Here is a 25,535-nt window from a genome sequence, read left to right on the forward strand (position 1 = left end):
CTGAAACATATGTCTGTGATCTTAAATTTATATGTTGCTGAAATATGTTCAAAACTCTTTTTCCATTAGGCTCAGACAAATTATTGATTTCAATTTTTGTGTGGCATCAATAGTGTTTTGTTTCTCTTGAAGATAAAGTTTTCTTTTTTTTAGAAGCTTCAATTATAAAGAAAATATGACTATTGTGGCAGTGTTGCAAATTATGCACTTACTGTCTGCTATCAGATTTCAATTCATCCTATAATACTATTTTTTTGTTGTTGTTTATTCAAGTTTAACTCATTTAATAGGGTCAAATTTGATTATTTTCTGTCACACCACTGTCATTTTTCTTCCTCACAAAGAATGATTAGACCTGGGTCCATAGTCTATTACTGATTTTAAATGGCAACATCATACAGTTTTTTTCTTTCATGTTTCATTGAGATGTTGGTTTTTTAATCCCTGTTTGAGAGCAGGGGAGCTTTCTGTGGTTGTATCATGCAGGAATCACATTGCAAGGATCCAGGTTCAAACCGTGTTGGTGGCTCAATGGAGGTCAGTGGAAGTTGGTTTTCCTGCTGTTTTCCAACTTCAAGGTGTGAATACGATCTGCCCTCTCATTTGAAAAAGAAAGTTCTCTGCAAACAGCAGTAAACTTTCAACACAATACTTACATGGCATGAAAATTTAGGCATTTATATTTTTCACTTTATAATATTGAAGACAGATGACAGCACCAGTAGAAGATGAAACATGTATTATTCTGACAACATAAATACGTTAGTGCCTCAAAAACACATCACATGTGTACTAGTTTGTTAGAAATTCCTCAGGGGAATGTTCACAAGATACATGTAAGGTTAAGTAGTAGGTCATGCTGTGGCCGTTTCTGGTATACCTGTGGATCAGAAAGATTCTGACAAGGATAAATCAAGTAGTAAACTTGTGACACTTCTTAACATCTTTTAGTATATTAGGCAAGTGGCTCATCAATCTCAGCTACATAGGGGTGCACAGGATTTTCTCAAGGAGGGAGGGGGTTCAAATATTTTTTCTTCTGAAGGGGAGGGGGTTTAGATTTTTCCTGCAAAATAATACTATAATCTTGGCTTGGGGGAGTTATTACCCTTCCCCAACTTTTTCATACGTCAATGCTTAGCTACCATGCTGGGATTCCATAGGAGAAAAAGATATTTCTATAACTACACAGAACCAAGTGGTAAAAAAAAGAAAAATGTCACTTCTTAGTTAATCATGTGCTAGTGCTTACAGTCCTCTTAGCGCTCAAAAGTTTTGTCTCGTATCACACATATTAGGCCTATATTGGGTTGTTCTGAATCTCCTTATATCTAAGGACTTGTTCCTGAACATGTATTACACAAAGTAGAAAAATTATTCTGATTGGCTGAAAAATCGAAATTGTGTTTTACATTGACCAAATTTCAGCTTATGCCTGAAAAATGCTGCAAATGTAATAATGAATTTTTTGTTACATTTTAAATTTTTTAGGAGTCTTGATCCTAAGACAATCATTAAGTTGGGGTTTTGTTGTAGTTTCCTGTAATGTATGGCTGTTGACATTCAAAGTCATTTTATTTTTAAGAAAAGGGACATATCAGACCCTTCCCATAAACAGTGGTAGCTTTAACTAGGATGCACCATGAAAGCTTACAAAACTACATCAACATTCACATTAAGAATGTGTAGTGCATGTGGTTTTTATTATGCATAATGTTCAAGAAGTGCAGTTTCCTCTTCAAAAAAGTCTGGCCACAGATTAGAAGACACATCACAGAAAGGTAGATACGCTCCTTCGAAAAGCTATCCATCAGTTTACCAAATATCTGTCTTACAGATTAAAAGGGAAAAAATTGGCAAATGAATGGTTATTATTATTTTTTTAATTAATGTATTTTGTGGCTCACTACTTGTAGTAGCAAGACTGTTTTGAAGAGGGGGCAAGCTCACATTTGCACCTTGAAGTTAAAAAACCAAAGAAAATCTAAAACTACACAAAGCAGTCGCTGGGCTTGAATTCTGGCTTTAGCATCACAAAATCATTGCAATGTAATAAATTTCACAGTGGTGTTTCAATAGTCTATACAGGGTGTTCTGTTATTAGGCCGACAAACTCAGAGGGTTAGTAGGCATCAAGAGGAACAAAAATTGCAATTGAACATGGTGTTGTAAACCACGTTGAGAGGGTAAAATTCACGAAAAACCCATGCAGGTTTGGACGTCACACTAGAATGACAAAAAGTGCAATAATAACTACAAAAAGATTCATCCGATTGATTATTACAAGAGTTGTTGAAAGTGGCGGCCGCTGACGTCATTGCACAGTCTACAACCATGTAAAAATTATTCCTGGACGCGCTCAGAGATACCAGGTATGTTTTTGATGTTGTCCGCATAATAGCATTAATTTACATCATCCGCCGCGAGTGATCCTATCCAGCGCATGCTTTTTGCGACACTTCTTACATCAGATAAGGTGAGCAAACCCATGAACGCATTCAGCGACCAACTGACATCCACCTTTCATCTCCTCTGGACTCGAAGCCTGCATTCGTTTTCTTCGCAATTTTCACGCTCTCAACGAGGTTTGCGACACCATGTTCCATTGCAATTTTTGTTCCTCTTGATGCCTACTAACAACCCTCTGAGTTTGTTGGTCCAATAACAGAACACCCTGTATGTATCTTATCTAACACAACCTTGACTCACTTGAGGCAACAAAATTAAGTTGCTTATCACATCAGCCCATGGTTGTGAAAAGTTCTATCTATATGAAGAAGACACCAACAAATAAGGCAAATGCCTTATATGTTGGTGTCTTCTCAATATTCTTGGGCAAAGTTGACCAACTCTTCCAGGTTCCATCTATATTAACTGACTTCAATATCTGCAGTTTAGTATTCACCAAGTTATGAAGCAATATTTTTGATAAGGCTTTCACCATACACTACCATTTAGCACTCAATATTCCCACTGAGGTTGAGAAGATAGAAACTTTATGTGGTATGATGAAAACCCAAGAAATTTATAAATACCTTATAAATCAAAGATTTGGTATGAAAGTTAAACATTTCATATTTTTTATATGGTAGTAAATAATATGAGAGTCTTGCTGCAGGATTGAACGTATCGGAACATACATAAAGTGAGAGAAGGTGATTTCCTCAAATAAGGTGTGTTTTTCACTGCTACATGTGACAGCATGGCGATAGACCGGAGTTATGATCAGTTTCAAAGAAAAAAAGAAATGTCAAACACCAGTATTGATTAATGATTAATTAACAATTTTGCTTTTATTTTGTCATGATGGCTTGTTAGTGTGCCGGGTTGGCATTATCAACAATTCCTAATCAACATTCTTTTTTCAATGCTTCATAATAAAGCTTGTTGCAGAGGCTGACTGTACTGCTATATAAATAAGCAGCATCTAAGAGTGAATGCTCTAAATAAAATTGATAGACGATGCAATTTTGCTTTTACTTTGTCACAACAGCTCACTGCTGTCGCATGGTTGTCGAAGTGAAGTGGGGACTCATTTTGCTTGCTGATCTGCCACCCCGTACAGCAAGCCTAATATGACCCTGCCTCCCCTCCAGATCACCGTAGGTGAGTTTCTATGGATGTTGGGACGTTTAATATGAGTTTTGAGTACAAGTGAGTTTAAAACTTGGTCATATGCCAGAGTTAAAAATGAACCACTTTTAACTTGTGCTATAGTTAAAAAAAATTATGATGAAGTGAAATAAATCAAAGATCATTAAGAATTGAAGATAGAAAGGAGCGAAAAAATTGTCTGTACTGAGGTGGACTTTAACCATTCAAATCTTCATAGTGTTAGACCTGCACGGTGCCGACTGCACCATTGGCAGACATGGTGATTTCAGTTGTAGTTAAATATATAAATTGCAAACATTGTCTAGTCACGAGAAAAATTGTTGTTGTCAATAGACAGTAGCAATCTCTTTGTGATAATCATGCAGATATTCCAACATGTTCAACCCTGCAGCAAGCCCCTTCTGTAAATAATTGTTTACAAATGTCCCATATGAGGTTCTCACCAACTGTATGAATAAATTTATTTCAGTTACCAGAGAAGAACATGAAGCACTTCAGCGGGCCCTAAAGCCAAAGGAAGAGAAGAAACCAAAAAGAAAACAAATACTAAAGGGTAAAGAGCAGTATACAAAAACACACACAACAAAAGAACTACGGGAAACCAAGCCACAAACAGATACAGCTCAACTTACCTTAACCACTCAACAACCAGTAGAAGTTCAAGAAATAACATCTCATGAAGTACCTTCTGTGGCAGCATCTGATTTACCTAATCTGGAAACAGCAGAGGTAATAAGAAAAGATACAATAATGGGAAGGGATGCAGTTCAGGTTCAGGATGTGGTATTGGAGGATATGCCTCAACAAATTTACAATAGAACTGACACAATATTTTCTCAGTTTGTGTCTATGACAAAGCAACAGAAAGTCATACAAACTGCCCATGAGTTTGATCAGTCAGACCAAAAAACCTCAGGGCAAAAACATGAGATTACTTCCATTGATAAATCTTACACAGCAATGCATACTAGAGAAAAACCAATGCAGCAAACTATTTCTGATGTGTCCAATCAAATTCAAAAGGCTACTGCTAAACAAACGATTCAAAGATTTATTGAGCAGAAAGTAAAAGAAGACAAGGATATCACTGTGGAAATCACTGCATTACAACAAAAACCTACTCAACAGATCATGTTTGAAAGCATAGAAACACCTAAACCTGTGAAAGAACGGGAGACCCTTGTTGTTGATTACAAACCTAAACCAAAGCCTGAAGTTACTGATATCAAACAGGTTAAAGAAACGATAACCTTCAAACCCATGCCCAAAAAGGAAAAACCAAAGAAGCCTGAAAAATTAGAAGAAAAACCAGTTGAGCAACCAGTTCAGGAAATTGCTTTTGATGTCAGCAGTCAAATGCAAAAAGTTATTGCCAAAGAAACAATTCAGAAAGTTATCGCACAGAAAGTAAAAGAGGAAGATATCACTGTAGATATCACAGCGCTGGAATACAAACCAGCACAACAGATAGTGTTTGAAAGCATAGAAACACCTAAGCCTGTGAAAGAACGTGAGACACTTGTTGTTGATTACAAACCTAAACCAAAGCCTGAAGTTACTGATATCAAACAGGTTAAAGAAACAATAACCTTCAAACCCATGCCCAAAAAGGAAAAACCAAAGAAGCCTGAAAAATTAGAAGAAAAACCTACTGAGCAACCAGTTCAGGAAATTGCTTTTGATGTCAGCAGTCAAATGCAAAAAGTTATTGCCAAAGAAACAATTCAGAAAGTTATCGCACAGAAAGTAAAAGAGGAAGATATCACTGTAGATATCACCGCGCTGGAATACAAACCAGCCCAACATATAGTGTTTGAAAGCATAGAAACACCTAAGCCAATGAAAGAACGTGAGACACTTGTTGTTGATTACAAACCTAAACCAAAGCCTGAAGTTACTGATATCAAACAGGTTAAAGAAACAATAACCTTCAAACCCATGCCCAAAAAGGAAAAACCAAAGAAGCCTGAAAAATTAGAAGAAAAACCTACTGAGCAACCAGTTCAGGAAATTGCTTTTGATGTCAGCAGTCAAATGCAAAAAGTTATTGCCAAAGAAACAATTCAGAAAGTTATCGCACAGAAAGTAAAAGAGGAAGATATAACTGTAGATATCACAGCGCTGGAATACAAACCAGCACAACAGATAGTGTTTGAAAGCATAGAAACACCTAAGCCTGTGAAAAAACGTGAGACACTTGTTGTTGATTACAAACCTAAACCAAAGCCTGAAGTTACTGATATCAAACAGGTTAAAGAAACAATAACCTTCAAACCCATGCCCAAAAAGGAAAAACCAAAGAAGCCTGAAAAATTAGAAGAAAAACCTACTGAGCAACCAGTTCAGGAAATTGCTTTTGATGTCAGCAGTCAAATGCAAAAAGTTATTGCCAAAGAAACAATTCAGAAAGTTATCGCACAGAAAGTAAAAGAGGAAGATATCACTGTAGATATCACCGCGCTGGAATACAAACCAGCACAACAGATAGTGTTTGAAAGCATAGAAACACCTAAACCTGTGAAAGAACGTGAGACACTTGTTGTTGATTACAAACCTAAACCAAAGCCTGAAGTTACTGATATCAAACAGCTTAAAGAAACAATAACCTTCAAACCCATGCCCAAAAAGGAAAAACCAAAGATGCCTGAAAAATTAGAAGAAAAACCTACTGAGCAACCAGTTCAGGAAATTGCTTTTGATGTCAGCAGTCAAATGCAAAAAGTTATTGCCAAAGAAACAATTCAGAAAGTTATCGCACAGAAAGTAAAAGAAGAAGATATCACTGTAGATATCACAGCGCTAGAATACAAACCCGCACAACCGATAGTGTTTGAAAGCATAGAAACACCTAAACCTGTGAAAGAACGTGAGACACTTGTCGTTGATTACAAACCTAAACCAAAGCCTGAAGTTACTGATATCAAACAGGTTAAACAAACAATAACCTTCAAACCCATGCCCAAAAAGGAAAAACCAAAAAAGCCTGAAAAACTAGAAGAAAAACCAGTTGAGCAACCAGTTCAGGAAATTGCTTTTGATATCAGTAGTCAAATACAAAAAGTTATTGCCAAAGAAACAATTCAGAAGGTTATCGCTCAGAAGGCAAAAGAAGAAGATATCACTGTAGATATCACAGTGCTGGAATACAAACCAGCACAACAGATAGTCTTTGAAAGCATAGAAACACCTAAACCTGTGAAAGAACGGGAGACCCTTGTTGTTGATTACAAACCTAAACCAAAGCCTGAAGTTACTGATATCAAACAGGTTAAACAAACAATAACCTTCAAACCCATGCCCAAAAAGGAAAAACCAAAGAAACCTGAAAAACTAGAAGAAAAACCAGTTGAGCAACCAGTTCAGGAAATCGCTTTTGATATCAGTAGTCAAATGCAAAAAGTTATTGCCAAAGAAACAATTCAGAAGGTTATCGCACAGAAGGCAAAAGAAGAAGATATCACTGTAGATATCACAGCGCTGGAATACAAACCAGCACAACAGATAGTGTTTGAAAGCATAGAAACACCTAAACCTGTGAAAGAACGTGAGACACTTGTTGTTGATTACAAACCTAAACCAAAGCCTGAAGTTACTGATATCAAACAGGTTAAACAAACAATAACCTTCAAACCCATGCCCAAAAAGGAAAAACCAAAGAAGTCTGAAAAACTAGGAGAAAAACCAGTTGAGCAACCAGTTCAGGAAATTGCTTTTGATATCAGTAGTCAAATGCAAAAAGTTATTGCCAAAGAAACAATTCAAAAGGTTATCGCACAGAAAGTAAAAGAAGAAGATATCACTGTAGATATCACAGCATTGGAATACAAACCAGCACAACAGATATTGTTTGAAAGCATAGAAACACCTAAACCTGTGAAAGAACGGGAGACCCTTGTTGTTGATTACAAACCTAAACCAAAGCCTGAAGTTACTGATATCAAACAGGTTAAAGAAACGATAACCTTCAAACCCATGCCCAAAAAGGAAAAACCAAAGAAGCCTGAAAAATTAGAAGAAAAACCAGTTGAGCAACCAGTTCAGGAAATTGCTTTTGATGTCAGTAGTCAAATGCAAAAAGTTATTTCTAAAGAAACAATTCAAAAGGTTATCGCACAGAAAGTAAAAGAAGAAGATATCACTGTAGATATCACAGCGCTGGAATACAAACCAGCACAACAGATAGTCTTTGAAAGCATAGAAACACCTAAACCTGTGAAAGAACGGGAGACCCTTGTTGTTGATTACAAACCTAAACCAAAGCCTGAAGTTACTGATATCAAACAGGTTAAAGAAACAATATCTTTCAAACCCATACCCAAAAAAGAACGACCAAAAGAACCACAAAAATCAGAGGAAAAACTGGTTGAGTATCATAAACAAGATGTTCCTGTTGATGTAACTAGTGAAAAAGTTAAAACCAAAGATGAAATTGAGAAAGTTGAAGAATCTTTTATCGAGTATAAACCTCTAGAATTTGTGATGCAAGAGCATACCACAACAAAGCTTTTTACAAAACAAATGATCAGTCATTTGCCAAAAATGGAGCCAGCTACAGAATTTAAATCTGTGAAGCTGAAACCTGTTAAATTTCATGAAACTATGTTGCAACAAACAACTGCACAGACAGCTGAGATTCATTTAAAACACACTGTGAAGCACACCACATTTGAACACGAAATGGAAAAAATAGAACCTTTCACTTTAGAATCTAAAACTATAACTTTTGGATTTGAGCAACCGCAGACAATGACAATAACAGAAATAACACCCGAATCAGTCAATGAAAAACGTTTAGAAAAGACTGTGAAAGGTCTGATTTTTGATTCTACAAAAACTGAAGAAGTTAAGAATGAGGTCGTTCCAATCGTCGAAGAATTACCAGAAGTCAAACCAGAATTAGATGTGTCATTGGAAAGCAAACCAAAAGCTAAGAAGAAAATAACAAAAAAGAAAATGAAACCAGAAAAGAAGACAGATGAAGAGGACAAAGAGCTTGACATATATTTAGAATCTAAAGGCGGTAAAGCATCCATAGTGTTTGAAAGCATAGAGAAACCGAAAGAAACTTCTCTGAAACACTTGGTAATTGAAGATGTTTCTCTTGTCCCTCAAAGAATTATGGCTGAATCAAGTGAAGAAGAAGAAGAAATCATGCCAATTATGAAGAGCTTTGTCATGCTTGAATACAAGCAAGAAAAACCAGTGATAGTTGAACAGAAACCTCTGAAAGCTGAAGTAGTTGATATGAAGACGTATCAGAAGCAGATAGAACAAAAAATGGCAGAAATTTCTTTGGAAAGCATTGCAAAACCAAAATTAGAAGAGCAGACTGATATAAAGTATGACACAGATATAGACATATCAGCTATTAAAGTACAAACACAAGAAGAAGAAAGAAAACAAATTAAAATTGAAATTGGGAAACTAAAACCAGTTGAGGTAAAAGACAGGGAAATCAAACTTTCTTCAAAAGCAATTGAAGAAGTAGAAATTGATGTTAGGCAAGATATTCGACAAAAGATTATTTTTGAAAGCAAGGCACAACCACAGCATGCAATTCAACAAGAGATTCAAGTCACAGATGCACCCAAGATAGAAAGAGCTAAAATAGTATTGACAAAAACAGAAGTTGAAAGTGAACTAGATGCTTACAAAAAAAGACAGGTGATTACTTTTAAAGAAGACACGGATATTAGGTCAGTCAAAAAGCAAGAAAAAACTAAGGTTTTCAGACAAGAAGTTGACGTTGCCTCTAAAGCAATAGGAAAATCCGCAATCACAATAGAAAAATCTGCTGAAGCAGAACAAACATTTTTAGCTATGAAGAAAATGATATTTCCTGAAAAAGTTCAATATCAAGAGATTGAAGACACCTTGGAATATACTGGAGATTTTACCCCGCAGATTCCAAGACCTGTGGTTGCTTCAAAAATTGTCCCAACTGAAGATCACATTGCTATATCTGAAGTGACTCCAGAAATCATAGCTAAAACATTGGCTGAAGTCAAGAAAGTAGATGAAGCATCAGCTACAGTGAAAATGTCACCAAGACAATCATTGATAATTTCAGAAGTAGCTAGTGAGCAAAAACCTGATGAAATAGTGATTGTCAAACCAAAAGATGCAAAAGCTTCACAGAAGTTCACTTTGACTGAATCCCTAGACATCACAGCTGTTGAATCTGAAGAAACACCAAAAGAATTTGTTCAAAGCTGTTTACCCAACCAAGCTAAAGCTAAAACATCTATTGATTCTGCAGAATCTCTATTGGTTTCTGAGGTTACAACTGGATTAACATCTATGGAGATAATGCCTGAAAAAATGCCTAGTACGGTTAAAGCAGATGTTGCTTTATTGCAACAAGAAACACTGCAAGTATCACACACATTGCCAGAAGAATTAGCTGGTCAATTTGCAGCTGGTAAGCTACCAGGAGAGGTTCAAATAGGGGTCAAATGGACAATGAAAGAGTCTGTATCTATATCTGAAATTTCATCGCAAGATCAATGTGTGAATTTGGAACTTGAGAAAAAGCCAACTGAAGCACAAGCTGTAGTTGGACTATCTTCAAAAGAATCTGTTGAAGTAAGTCAGACTTTGACTGAAGAAAAGGAAGGAGAGTTTTCTGCTGGTAGACTTCCAGGTGAAATGCAAGCGGGAGTTAAATTCATGACCAGAGATCATATTTCGGTCTCAGAGGTCTCTACTCATCAAGAGTCAGAGCAACTTCCTGAAAAAAAGAAACCTATTCAAGTGCAAGCCAATATTGGAATGCCCTTACAAGAGTCATTGGGTGTTACTGAAACAATGGTGGAAGAACATCCTGAGCGTTTTGCTGCAGGAAAACTACCTGGTGAAACTCAAGCTGGAATAAAGTGGACTACAAAACAACATCTGACCATATCTGAAGTATCCATTCAAGATGAATCGGATAAAATGGAGGAAAAAAAGAAACCTGTGGGATACCAAGCTTCCATAGCAGTTTCTCAGCAAGAAGGTTTAGAAGTTAGTCAGACGCTGCCTGAAGAAAAGCCCGGGGAATTTGCTGCTGGAAGATTGCCTGGGGAAGTGCAAGCTGGAATTAAGCTCACTACCCAAAAGTCTCTATGTGTTTCTGAAACCTCCACTCAACAGGAGGCAGAAAATTTAGAGGAAACCAAAAAGCCAACAACCACTCAAGCTATAATGGCAGTTTCCCAGCAGGAATCTGTATTGGTCTCTGAGGTGTCCACTGAAGAACAGCCTGGGCAGTTTGCAGCTGGCAAGCTTCCTGGTGAAGTAGAAGCCGGGATCAATTGGACTACCAGAGATTATTTGACTGTTATCGAGACTTCTACACAACAAGAAACTATTGACTTGCCAGAACAAAAAAAACCATCTTCTGTGCAAGCTTTGCTTGGAGTAACTCCACAAGAATCCTTGGAAGTAACTCAGCCTTTACCAGAAGAAAAACCAGGCCAATTTGCAGCTGGCCGGTTACCTGGGGAAGTTCAAGCTGGAGTCAAATGGACCACAAAAAAATCATTGTTGGTGTCTGAAGTTTCGACTGAACAGACATCAGAACAACTTGAAGAAAGAAAGAAGCCATTGGAGGCTCAAGCTCTTTTAGGTTTGTCCCAACAAGAACCTATTGAAATCCAAGAAACATTACCAGAGGAAATGCCTGGAGAGTTTGCAAAAGGACGTTTGCCTGGCGAAGTTAAAGCTGGAGTAAGATTTACTACGAACAAACCTTTATCTGTATCAGAAATTTCAGCTCAGCAAGAGTCAGAAGAACTGGAAAAGAAAAAGAAACCACAGGAGGTTCAAGCTCTGGTTGATGTTGCATTTCAAGAACCGCTCAGTGTTTCACAGACACTTTCTGAAGAGCAACCTGGAAAGTTTGCTGCTGGTAAACTACCTGGAGAAGTGCAGGCTGGAATTAGATGGACCACGCAAAGTCATTTTTCTGTTTCAGAAGTGTCAATTCAACAAGAATCAGAAGATTTAAATGAACAAAGGAAGCCAGCTTATGTTCAAGCAATCATTGGACTTTCTCAACAAGAAAGCTTAGAAGTGAGTCAAACTTTACCTGAAGAGAAACCAGGAGAATTTGCTGCTGGAAGACTTCCTGGAGAAGTGCAGGCTGGAATGAAATTTACCACAAAAGAATCTTTATCTGTGTCAGAAGTTTCCACCCAACAAGTTCCAGAAGATCTGCCAGCTATAAAGTTACCTTCTCAAGTTCAAGCTCTCTTCGGTCTTTCACAGCAGGAAAGTATAGAAATATCACAGACATTACCCCAGGAACATCCTGGACAATTCGCTGCTGGTAGATTACCAGGAGAAGTCACTGCAGGTGTGAAGTGGACCACAAAGGAATCGTTATCTGTTTCGGAGGTGTCTGTAGAACAAAAACCGGAAGCATTAATGGAACAGAAAAAACCTTCAGAAGTTCAGGCTAATGTTGGTATACCTCAGCAACAATGCATTGAAGTGTCTCAAACACTCTCTGAAGAAAGACCTGGTGAATTTGCTGCAGGCAAGCTACCTGGTGAAGTACAAGCAGGAGTAAAACTAACCACTGAGAAGTCTCTCTCCGTGATGGAGATTTCTACTCAGCAGGAATCTGAAGATCTACCAGAGGACAAAATGCCAGTGGCTTTGCAGGCAGTTGTAGGTTTATCACAACAAGAATCTGTTGAAGTGAGTCACACAACTCCAGAAGAAATTCCGGGACAGTTTGCTGCTGGAAAACTTCCTGGGGAAATACAAGCTGGTGTGAAATTTACAACCAGAGAATCTATTTCTGTGTCTCAAGTTTCTGTTGAACAGAAGTCTGAAGAAATGCTTGTGAAATCTAAGCCTGCTGCTGTCACAGCAGTGATTGATGTATCACAATCTGAAGGTTTGGAAGTATCTGAGGTGTTGTTAGAAGAAAAACCTGGCCAATTTGCTGCAGGTAAGCTTCCTGGTGAAGTGCAAGCTGGTATAAAATGGACTACCAAGAAGCCTCTGTCTGTGACAGAGGTGTCTGTTGAGCAGAAGTCAGAGGATCTAAAAACAATACCAAAACCAAGTGAAAGTAAAGCTGTTCTCGATATTATGACAAAAGAAACATTTGCTGTTTCTGAAGTCATCTCTGGGTTGACCCCTGGGGAATTCATACCTAAAGAATTACCACTATCATTCCAAGCTCAAACTGGATTTTTATCAGCTAAAACTATTTCTGTCGAACAGGTAGTACCAGAGCAAAGTATAGGTGATTTGAAACCATTCAAAACGCCAAAGTCTAAGCAGCTACAAAGTGAACTCATCAGCACTGAGTCACTCCTTGTTTCAGAAACCATTTATGGTGACCAACCTAAAGAATATGTTCCAAAAGCATTGCCTTCAACTGACAATGCAAATGTTAGTATACCTTTCCAAGAGTCAGTTTCAGTGTGTGAAATCACCTCAGCTGATATGTTTTCTGAACTTACACCCATGAAAACTCCTGCAACTGTGACAGCAAAGTCAAATTTCCTTCCAAAAGACAGTCTAGATGTGTCAGAAGTAACTACAGAAAGTATGGCATCAGATTTTGTGCCAAGTGGAACTCCTTCTATGACTGCTTCTATCAGTTATACCCACAAAGAATCTGTCACTGTGGAAGAAACTGAAACAGAAGAAAAATTTGAAAACCTTCAGGAAGGGAAGAAACCTAAACTTGAAAAAGCTGATTATGCCATTTCAAAAACTGATCACTTATGTATATCTGAAATTATTGCAGAGACTCAACCAACTAAACTGAATGTTGAAATTATTCCTCATGGTACTAAAGCGAATCTCAGTCTGATGTCAACAGAACACATGTCTGTGTCTCAAGTGACTGCTGAAAGCAGAGAAGAAGAGTTATCTGCACAAGAAGAAATTCCATCTGTTGTTGCCGATGTAGCAGTTTCTGCTCAGGAGAGCTGCATTGTATCCGAAGTAGTAGGTGTAAGATCCACAGAAGACCTAAAAACAGAAAAAGCATTCCCAGAAACAAGTGCCAAATTCCATTTCATTCCAGAACAACATTTGGCAGTTTCAGATGTTGAAACCCATGCAACAACTGGGGAATTTCTTGAAAAAAGACCAGATGGTCAGAAGGTAAGAAGATTATGGTTTCCCATTAAAGCACGTCATTGCATCAAAAATTTCTAACTGCTTAGTATAATATTTTGAAGCACAAGACTCAAGATATCAAGCTGAATCATCCTGCAATCAGACTTGAATGGCGCTTAACAATAAGTGCAATGGATGCATGGTAGTAACATTGGACTAATGAGCCATATGAATGATTGCTGCAATCAACCAATTTTTGCTGTGCACTTATCTGTAAGAACTACCAGAAGTGACAGATGAATGTTGCATGGCTATAGCAAAGTAATATTCCAGTCTTATCGAGAATCAACTCATGATAGCACAGTTCATGATAGCTAACTCCAAACATATAACAATTACCAAGTTTTACATAACATTACATGACAAAAAAATCAAATCGCCGGAGTAATAACTTTTTTTCAATAAAAAAATAACAAACTACATTACTCACTACTGCTTTCACAATAGAAATATTCATTTATTTTCTGTCTTGCATCATTAATGACTAAAGTTAATTCATGCTAATTTATATTTTGATGCTAATTCACTGCATTTAAAATTTGGTTTAACAAATAATATAATCATTTTAACACATAATGTAGTAACTGATGTTGCTGTTGCAAATAACAATGCTATGCTGAGCTAATTATGCTGCTTTCTTACAAATTAGATGTAAATTGTGCTGTATGCTTTATTTTGTGATATGCTCTGATGTATTTATTCTACTCATTTGGCTTCATCAAAGATTGATTCACATTATTATTTTTCAAATTGTTACTCTTATTTCCTGGTATTTTTTAAAATTCAATTTGTCATAATGTTTTTGAATTGAAAATAATTCTTTTGACTGATATACACAATAAATTTTTTCTCCCTGCATTACTCTCTTGGGATAATCAAATTAGTATGTCTCTATATACATGAATATAAAGAAAGAAATTTTTTTTATTTTGAAAAAATAAGAATGTCAATTAAGAATCCTCACTCAACCCCTTTTCAAATAAAAAAAACTCACCATAACTTTCGGTAAATAAGCTGCACTGAGAGAAATGATCAATGAAAAGAAAGTTTCCAGAAGGAAACGCTTCAGCTTTTTACAGATCACAACTTTATATAAACTTCACATAATTTTCATTCAAGCAAAAAAAAAAAAAAACTTATGTCAAAATAAAATTGAATGTTTCTTCAACTTACTTTTCAAGTCTTTTTTTTTAAGAATTTTATAGACTTACATGACATCAGACTATGGCTATTCTAGTGTAAGAAATTAGATTTTTTTTTACTCTGGATTAAAAAGAAATACATTAAAAAAAACACTCGTAAGAATTAATTAATACCCCTTGAAGTCACCTCAGAAAAAGTGCAGAATAGGCTGTGGCTTTGAATCAGTTTCAAGAGCTAAAAAATTTACTTATTTAACTTGAAGGTGTATAAGCCATAGCTTCATTACAGGAAATTACTGTAATTCTTTCTAGTTCAGGAAACACTTTTTTTAGAAATACACATGATCATTGTCAAATGTTCATACCACAAACATGTTAAATTTACTTGGTTGATGTATTATTATTATTATTTTTTTTTTTTTAACGTGATCTTCACGTATTCCCAAGGGATCAGCATGATCCGTCCAGGGAATTTGAAAAATTATTATTTCCAATATTGTTTGACATTGACTTAGACTTATTAATTGAATTAATATTGTACTAAAATTGAAAAATTTTCTTCTTTGTTAGGCAAAGGCTAATTTTTTCACACTTTGTAACTGTTATATTTATTGTACAAATTTTTAGGTCGAGTTGGTCTTATCATCACATCAAACAGTGAGTGTATCCCAGGTGCAGACTGGGGAAATAGAGGATGTTTTCAAGCCAATGGAACTTCCAGGAGTGAAGAAACTGGATGTTAGCATTCCGTATGATGTTGCTGCTGAAGTTACAGAAGTGCTCTCTCAAGGTGGATTAATATAGTTGTTTAATGTCATTGTTTTATTCTTCATTTTTATTTTTTCTGTATGAATTTTTTGCTTCAATGCACATCTAAGTGAATATTTAACTTCAATTAGGATCGCTGAAAGATTTCAAACCAGGAGAAATTCCTAATACTCAAACAGCGGATGTAGTTATTCCATCAGAATTGGCCATGCAGATTTTGGAAGTTCTTGAAAACAGGTCCGTCGATGAAATGAAGCCAACCGAATTGCCCAGCCTCAAAACAGCAGATTTCAGCATTCCAGCTGAATTAGCTACTCAGGTTTGTATTTGATATAACATAGTCTATCAAATGTGTTTTTATTTTGTAGCAAGTGATGTGCATGAATAAGTATGCAAGCATGAGTTTATGGCAAATGATTTTTATTAAGTTTTGATGAGATTTTGAATAAGAAATTAAAATGGCAAAAAAATTGAATTGTGGCAGAATAAATTTGAAATTTGTTATATTCCCCTCCCTCAGCAGGGCCGGAAGTAGGGGGGAAAAGAGCTTGCTCCCTGGGCAGCAAATTGTAGAAGGGAGCAAACAAAACCCACTGTTATAAACTTTCAGCTTTTATAGTAGAGGGAATAGAAAAAATAAACATAAATGCATACAGTTGATATAACCTGCATGATAAAAAATTTCAAGTAATATAAGCATTCTTTATATGCATATATATATATATACACACACACAGTGTCAAACTCAATTAAAACAACATTCCGCAAAGATTCTGTGAAATTTTGTCATTTTAACTAATGTGTCGTTTGATGTTTTTAAGACCTTTTTTGGCAAAATATTTAATCAGAGGCAATAAATATTATGCCTGAAGTTTTTATTTATTTACAATAATTTATAGACCATATTTGATAGAGAAAAATACAGGAAATTGGGATAATTAATACAATACAGTACATTTCTGATTCTTCCCAGGCGTGTAGCCAAATGTCAGAGAAATTGCCCAATATTGCTTATAAATCACATTTGGTTAGGTACACCTTGATACAGCAAGTCTGTGAAAATGTATTTCATGGGGAAAAACATAGAACTTGGAAAACGTCTGTTAGATGACTATAGTCATATTCATTGTAACACAATCTGATTCTAGTAAAGATGAGGAATTCAACTCAGCTTTGATGGAAAAACTGGACATTTTTGTAAGATAAAGTCATAAGGATAAAATACGGAAATGTTTTGTATAATGGTCATGTGAATGAGCAAGTCAGAGCATCAAACATATAATAAATTTTTTATTCAACATTAAGTATAAATAGAACAACAGGCGAACATTCCCTGAATGTGATCAGTTGTAATCAGAAATTTCTTAAGGAAAACACTATTGAAACAGAAACAAAATCGACAAAAAATTTGTTATTATATCATTGGTAGTTACTTTTCCTTATCGTTATAAGCAACATTCATTAACATTATTCTTTATGGGAGTGGAATTTCTAACAAATAGGAACATGCAAGAACATGTGTGTGTGTGTGTATATATATATGTGTGGCCCATATATATTTATGTTGTCAGAGTTGTGCTTGTATATAGCATAGCTTTTATTGTCAGAGTTGTGTACATATATATATACACATACCCAGAAATCAACAACAATAAAATATAGATGGTTTTAAACCTGGAAAACTTCAAATTGTCATTGAACTTTGCATTTATTTAAGCAAAGTGTAGAAAATAACGATTGTCTGCACTTTGTAGACAATTGTTAAAATGTAGAGATGATCAAAATATTCTACAAACCTCCTACAATGAATGGAACCATTATCCCCCCCCCCACCCCCACAATCTGGGCAAGTGTGCTAGATCACTATGCAACAGGAAACGCTAATCCTTTGAGCATATATGCATACACTCTGAGCAGGACTGTGCGATTGACAACCTTTCTTACTCAGCTTTTTACGACAATGCCCCCCCCCCCTCCCCAGAAGGTGAAATACAGAGATGATGTATAGACAACTGAATACAATGCAGAGATAATTTTAGAAGAAAAAATATCCATACTCTGTATGGAAAATAGTTGAGAGTGGCATCAATTCTATTCATTTGAACCTTGTATTTCAAACCTTTGCTGTTACAATGAATGCTGTGAATGAAATTCATTAAGCTGAAATAATTGTATTTACTAGTAATGTAATTGCTTCAAATATTGAAATTTTCTGCTATAGTTTTCTTCATTTATGATGTCATTTTCTCAATATTCATTTATGATGTTATGAGGAAAATCACTGCTCAAAAGAATATTTTCTCAAAATTGTTATATTTCTTCAACATTATTCATTCACCTACACACCTACTATATAAATATGTAACTTTTGAAATTTTTTTCTTGTCTTAATACCATATAAATAATATAGAGTGGAGTTTAATAATTATACAAAAAAAATTGCATGTCAACTGAAATAAATTTGAACAGAATTTAAAAAAATTTACATTATTCTTCCTCAATCCTCCTCTGTGTGTCTCAATGCTCCTGTTGTTTTTTCTTTTACTTCAGGTTTTAGAGGTTCTAGTTTCTAGTTCCATTGGTGAACTAAATATTGCTGAAAGACCCAGTTCCAGGCAAGCCGAGTTTGATGTTCCATCTGAAATGGTTGCAGAAATAACTGAAGTCATTCCCCACAGTTCTGTGAAGGAATTCAAACCTGGTCAGTTACCAGAGACTGATGCAGCAAATTTCAGTGTGCCATCAGATGTTGCAATGCAAGTGTTAGAAGTGACTACACAAGGTATATACGGTCACGCACCCTTTCTGCTTTTCATAAAGAAAGTTCACTTATTTTCTATTTGTAATAAAATTTTTCTGATCATTTGAACGTTTTAAATTTTTCATGACATGTGCAATGGAAATATTTTGATGACTCAACTAAAAACATTTTATTTGTCATTATCATTGGTTAGTTTCCAATAACATTGATATTATATATATATATATCTCAATTTGTTATATATTTCTGTAACTTAATGTATCTGGGATCATACTTACAATAGTTATAATTAATTATATTAATTTTTGCGATATAAATGCTTGTGATTGAACAGTTTAACAGAAGAGAATACCCATTAATACTTAATTAACATGATATTGATATAATTAATTAAATATATTTATATCATTTATGCATCAGTTCTACAAACGAATGTATATGTCATATATGTCCGAAAGTTAAGGATGGAATATGTTTTTATACGCATGTTGAGAAAACCATAAATTCAATACATATATGCTACCATTAAAGTATATAATTCAGTTATTTCGTAGAACAATTGAATTATATACTTTAGCGGTAACATATATATTGAATAGCAGCAAATGTATGCTTGTCATATATGTACATGTGTTCATGTTTGGCAGTATTCGTTTATTGCTTTCTTGAAATGCATGGAAAAGTATTCCATCCCCAACATGTGTATAGTAAGCAACCTAAGGGAAAGTTTCATGCTTGCTTTCATGAAGACCCTTCTTCAAGGTGAACATATGATCACTTATCAATTTTATTCTTTTGAACACAACAACCATTGCATAAGAGTATGCAGGCTTCTCGAACTGGGGGGGGGGGAATCATTGAGCATATGCATAGTGAAGGAGAGGCGAATGCCCTCCTCCTCCCTCCCATCTATGCCAATAAATTTTTTCACTACAAAATGAGGGCTGATTCCCCACCCCTGTATCTGCCTAAATGCCCCATTGCGTTTGTCAAACAGTGCATTGTAATTTCTGAACATTTATTGGATATATAAAAGTGGAACATTGGTTGACCAGCAATTCACATAATGAGCAAATATTTGAAACAAATTTTGACTCAGTTAACGAGCGATGATTCGCATTACGAGCAAAAAATTTGCTCTTTGCTTATTTATTTTGATGTTATTACAATTGAACTGATAGTTTTATGCTTTTGCCCACACATGTGTTAGGAATTTTGGATAATATTCTCCCCTACAGTCTCTGGTAAGTATGCTCCACTCAGGAAATTAACAATTCTGTGAGTGTGAATATTTATATGAAACTGAAACTAGGTGTAACATTGCAGTCATGCATATGTGCGCTTGAGTTTTCACTAAATTTTTTTTTTTTAATTCTGGAGAAAACTGTGGGCTGATTGCATTATTGAATGTGATTTTGAGGGGGCTATATATAGTTCATGAACAAGAGCCACTACTTGGCGAAGAGATTTTGTGCTTGGAGAAGACCATGGACTGGAGCTGCATTAGGATGGCATTCAAGAATTAGTGGTGAAAAATGTCTAGAAGTTGATGGTAGATGAAGTTATGGATCTCTTTTGTATGCACAAGCAAGAGTTTATGGACGTTATCTCGTCTGAGGAAGAGAGAAGTCCCTCTCATAAAATGAGATTAGAGAGATGTGTAGAATGTGAAGAACCTGTGCACACAAAACTCTCTAGAAAAGAACAACTCAAATAAAGCTGTGAACAATGAATATGTCCAACGAAAACTGAAATTTCCTATCTCCCAGAAATCCCGAAAAGGAGAGAAGAGCAAGTGCCACTGGATAAGGTTCTTTTTGAAATTCACGCAAAAAAGAATAATTTGCAAACAATAGTGATTCTGTAAATCGTCCTCTCTCTCATTGTTTAGAGTAAGTTAATTTGCCAAACATTATTGTATTTGTATGTTTAGTTATGGCTATTATGTTTATTTACTTTTATATATGGTTATTTTATTGTATTATGTACAGGGTGTCCATAATTAAAAGATCCTATTTTAAAGTAGCCTACATGCAAAACCAGTCATCAGAAAATTATGAAATTTTGTGGAGAAGTTCATGAAGTGATGGGAATTTGTTTCAGGGGGTAAAATATCAGTTGCACATGTCTCCACCACAGGGCGTTTCACTTTGAATACCTGTTGTAAACATGTAAATTTATGTGATGTCACGTAGCAGCTGTTATAAAACCTAGAAAAATTTGCGGAGATCTTGTTTCACAATGACGATAAGTTTACAAAAGCATGCTTTCTTGGTCAAATTGTTTTACCAAAACAGCTATTCTGCAGTAACTGCTCTATGAAAATATCAGGCTTGGGATAGGATTCTAAAAAGTCTAATGAATGCTAAAAACTTTTAGAGTATGATAATAAAATTTGAAACCACAGGATTGTTGTCTGTTTATACTGGAAGAGGAAGAAAACCAGTTTCTGTAGATGCAATACAGGAGGTTTCGCTTCAGGTGGAAGGGGACAGAGCTTCAAATTCTTATGGTCAGGCGTGTAGCACAGGCGTTGGATAGGCCACATTCAACTGTCCATAAGATCATGAGGAAGATCCTCCAATGTTATTCGTGCAAACTCTCACTTCTGCAGCGGTTGCTTCCACGTGATTATGACGCTCGACTCCAGTTCTCACTGCAGTTTCTAGCTTCATTCAGAATAGCCTTGGAATATTCTCTTTACAGACAAAGTGCATTTTCACTTGAATGGTGCAGTCGATACACCTGCCGAATTTGGAAACCCGAGATTTCGTTGTATTCATCAAAAGTGACGGTATAGTGCGGATTCACTGCATCATTTATTCTCTGTCCCTACTTCTACGAGGAGTTACATTCTACAGGTCCAGTGACATGTTTGATCATCAGGAAGCAATAAGCATTGGTGTTACAGAACGAAATTGTTCTGGCTCTGCAAGCACATCACTGCCTCGCAGACACAATCTTTATGCAAGACGGAGCTCCTCCGAACATTGCAGTGTGTGTTAAGAATGTTCTTAAAACACATTTTACAGAAGAAGAACATGTCATCAGTTGGCACTTCCCTAATCTATGACCTCCCAGTTCCCTGGAAATTGCGCAAAGCCAAAAATCCATGCGATTTTTAGCTTTAGGGGCATTTGAATTTGAAACATCTGGTAAGTCGTGACAATCCAAGAACTTTACCTGACCTTAAAGGCAGCATTTCACGCCACATGCTGAACTTTTCCCCGCACACACTTCGGTTTGTTGTGCAACATGCCATCTTGTGATTTCACATGTTATCTGAAAATGATGGCCATTGTGTGGAACATGTTTTGTTGCAGTAACAATTGTAAAAATTGTAAATGTTTGCCTAAATGTGTCATTTCTTAATAAAACGCCCTCTGGTGGCAACATGTGCAGTTAATTTTCCCCCCTCTGAAACAAATACCCATCACTTCATGAAGTCCTCCACAAAATTTCACTTTTCTGATGACTGGTTTCACCTGTAGGCTACTTTAAAATAGCTATATCTTTTAATTATGGATGCCCTGTATTATTATTGTGTTTAATTACCGATTATAAAGAAGACGCCAACAAATAAAGCGAATACATGAAAAACACCAAAAATCTTAATACATTTTGACACTAATGTGTGTCGCCATCATCAGATTAAAAATATTTAACCACTAATCATGCTGACCGAGTTTCCAACTTAGGTTTAATACCAAATCTTAAAGCTCAGTTGCTCAGCAGAAAAAGTACATCTGTTCACTTCAAATGTTATGGTCAGAATGAAGCTTTGAGCCTGTGTGTGATTCTATTGCAGAGCCTTGATTGGACATTTGCGGAATGGTGCTACCCAATTTTTCTATTCAAATTTTCTTAAAATTCCTGCTGGAAATGAATTTAATCCATAGTGTTGCGATCTGTGGTGTAGATTTATTATATATATATATATATATATGCTTTCGTAGAAATCTAAATCAACTGTGGACTTCACTTTGCGAAAAACTCTCGCTTCCTGAAATTTAAATGTGTGGCCCTCTTGCCAACAGTGAGCGGCGATGGTTGATTTTTCACATTCCTGATTCTTAACACAGCGAGTGTGTTCATTTAATCTTGGTTTTATGGGTCTTCTTGTCTGTCCTATATAACCAAGAGGGCAATCACCACATGGAATGTAATAGATGCCCCATTGTTTATTCTGTGGTATAGCATCTTTAGGGGGCATGAAACCAAAGTTATTAGAGAGCACATCTATGGTTGTTAGATTAAACTTTAAAAATTTTTAAGAAACTTTTTTCAAGAAAATTATTTGATCTTCAGTGAGAGTATTGGATCGTAGGCTATGACTACACTTTCTTTGAGTGGCCTCTCTATAATTTTTTTTAAAGTGGTTCTTCGTGTTGGTTTCAAAAATTTTCTACTTATTCCATCAACAATCTTAGTGTTGAACCCCTGTCTTTCGCAGTTGCTCTGTTGGTTTCAAGTTCATGGTCTAATGTGTTCCGATCTGAACAGATGTTAAATGCTCTTGCTATAAAAGTACGAAACGGTGAAAGTTTCTGTTGCATGAGATGACAAGATCTGAAATGAGGCGTTGCTGAGACCAAGAAAGACCTCTTGGTTATATAGCACAGACAAGGAGACCCATAAAAAGCAAGATTAAATGAATATGCTCGCTATGTTAAGAATCAGGAATGTGAAAAATCGACCATCCCCGCTCACTGTTGGCAAGAGAGCCATTGATTTAAATTTCAGGAAGCAAGAGTTTTTCACAAAGTCAAGTCAACAGTTTATTTGAATTTCTACGGAGGCAAATATATTCGGGCATTCAAAAATATACTTGTAGACGATAATAAATCTATCCCACCAATCGCAACATCATGGCTTAAATTCATTTCGAGTGGGAATTCTATAAGAATATTCAAATAGACCAATCAGGTAGCACCATTCCGCAAACGTCCAATCAGGATGCTGCATTAAAATCACACACCAGCTCACAGCTTCATTCTAACCATGACATTTGAAATGAGCAGACATACTTTTTCCGCTGAGCAACCGAGCGTTAAGATTTGGTATTTAACCCAAGTAGGAAACTCGGTCCGTGTGATTAGTGATTAAATATTTTTCCTCTGAAGATGACACACCCATTGGTGGTGAAATGCATTAGGATTTTTTGTGTTTTTCATGTATTTACCTTATTTGTTGATGTTTTCTTAATAGTCTTGGGCAAAGTTGATCAACTCTTTCATAATTATTGATTGAATGTCGTTTTTATATAAATGAATAATTGTGGAACGAATTATCAGAGTTTCCATTATTTCCTATGAGGAAGTTTGATTTGAATAACAAGCCATTTGGATAAAAAGCACGATAGTGGAGCGAATTAAGCTCGTTGACCGAAGTTCCACTGTATTTATTGTTTGTTTATATTTGTATTTGTTTTTGTTTTAAATATACTTCAGAAAATAAGTTGTTAAATCTTGAGGATAATAATAAAATAATTCATCTCTAACAGTTATGTTCTGAACCATATTGAAGCTGCTGTGCTGGATAAATTGAAAAAAAAAGAACAGATCGCCCAACACTCGCAGATTGAAGTCGGTCGAAGTCCCGGCTGCAAAAGAAAATATTGAGCCCCTTAAGTTAGAAAAAAAGTGTAAAGTTTGGGTTTTTTTGTGGCCCTTTAGAATTTGGGCCCCCTGCCATGCACCTAGTGTGCTCACCATTAAAACCACCTCTGAGCCTACTGTAATTTTTTGTTAGTTAGTCTTTATTCCAACATTTGAATTGATTTATTTTTTAATGTGAAATCTATCGCTCACATTGCTTGAAAGTTTTTAATAAGGAAAATCAGTGTATACATATTTGTATTCCAAAGCTAGGTAAACTACTCTGAGCCAGCACTTCGGGCTAAGAATATTTACTGTTCAGAATGCTGATAAACAAATGTTGCAATGTTATTGTTTATAACTTGGACTTTTTTGACCAAAAAGTCAATCGACTTTGCACTCAACAGCCTCACAGCTGCAAAAACATCTCAAGCTCTCTGTTGTATTATGAATAGCATCCATGTCTCAGTTCATTATGAAATTGAAACCAAGTTATTTCTCTAACCAGGTTCACTGGAGGAACTGGCTATTTCTATGCCATCTAGTACAAATGCCCAAGTCACCATCTCATCAGAATTAGCTACTCAAGTGATGGAGGTCCTCAGCAACAGTTCTTTGGATGCACTTACAACTGAAACTATTCCAGGGTCAAGAAAAGTTGATGTGGTTATTCCTTCTGAACTTGCAATGCAAGTGTATGAAGTTCTAGCTCACAGTTCCATTGTTGAAATGAAACCTGGTGAAGTTCCAGGATCTCTGACTGCAGGCGTGAAGGTTGTCGAAAAACTCTCCGTGCAGGTATACGCCGTGCATGTTCATTATTGATGTTGACACTTGTTTTCATGAACTTCTATGAATTTGAACAATTCGTTTTTAAAGGGAAAAATATTCAAAGGAATCCCATATTGTTTGGACTAAGAAGACTAGTTTATAAAATTGAGTGTCAATTATGTATAATGTCATGAAAATTCAAAAAATGAACTTTGACTAAATTTTCTATTGATATTTTTCTAGTTTTTATTAGAAAAAGTGGAATGTGTGAAGCATTTTTTCCATTGAATTTATTATTTTTTGTGATTTGATTTTTTTTACCCATTTGATGAACATCTTTACTGGGTTTAACAAAGTGGGCCCATACTTCCATCCCTGAAAGATATTCGAAAAATCTAGAAATACTAGTTCTAATTATGAGTATAATATAGCAGCTTTCTTTTTCAGCAGGTTGCATTTTTTCTGTGGGGGGGGGGGGGGGGGGAGTGAGAAATCACTGAGAAGAGGGCTTAAATCATTAGGCCAAATAAGTTTAAGAACTTCTGATGGATAGAGTCAAGCAGTTCCTTGCATTACTTATAGTTGGAATGACTATTATATTATATAATTACTTGATTTTATGAAGTTCAATGAGGATAGCTGTTTTAAAATTCTTGGAAAAATTAAAAATTTCCATTTTAATTAAGAGAAAAATGTGTACAACACACTGCTCTCTTTGTTGAAATGAAAAAATTTTGTATTAGCCTAATACAG

The 25,535-nt window shown here is 35.7% G+C and overlaps 1 protein-coding gene across 8 annotated transcripts in view; it reads left to right on the plus strand.

The window, feature by feature from the left end:
- Positions 1-25,535, plus strand: part of LOC149076942 (uncharacterized) — a 341,983-nt gene that overhangs the window by 234,482 nt on the left and 81,966 nt on the right. For 7 of the 8 annotated variants that reach the window (XM_089244666.1, XM_089244668.1, XM_089244665.1 and 4 more), the window contains 5 exons: positions 4,085-13,728; positions 15,513-15,675; positions 15,785-15,972; positions 18,204-18,435; positions 24,520-24,809. In XM_089244666.1, the coding sequence (XP_089100792.1) occupies positions 4,085-13,728; positions 15,513-15,675; positions 15,785-15,972; positions 18,204-18,435; positions 24,520-24,809 (10,517 nt within the window). The remainder of the gene's footprint in view (positions 1-4,084; positions 13,729-15,512; positions 15,676-15,784; positions 15,973-18,203; positions 18,436-24,519; positions 24,810-25,535) is intronic. The other variant, XM_089244669.1, reaches the window with a different exon arrangement.

The sequence above is a fragment of the Pholcus phalangioides genome, unplaced genomic scaffold (genome assembly GCF_987345545.1).
Source record: "Pholcus phalangioides strain wild (caught in Gottingen) unplaced genomic scaffold, Ppha-v1.0 ptg000015l_1, whole genome shotgun sequence".
NCBI lineage: Eukaryota > Metazoa > Arthropoda > Arachnida > Araneae > Pholcidae > Pholcus > Pholcus phalangioides.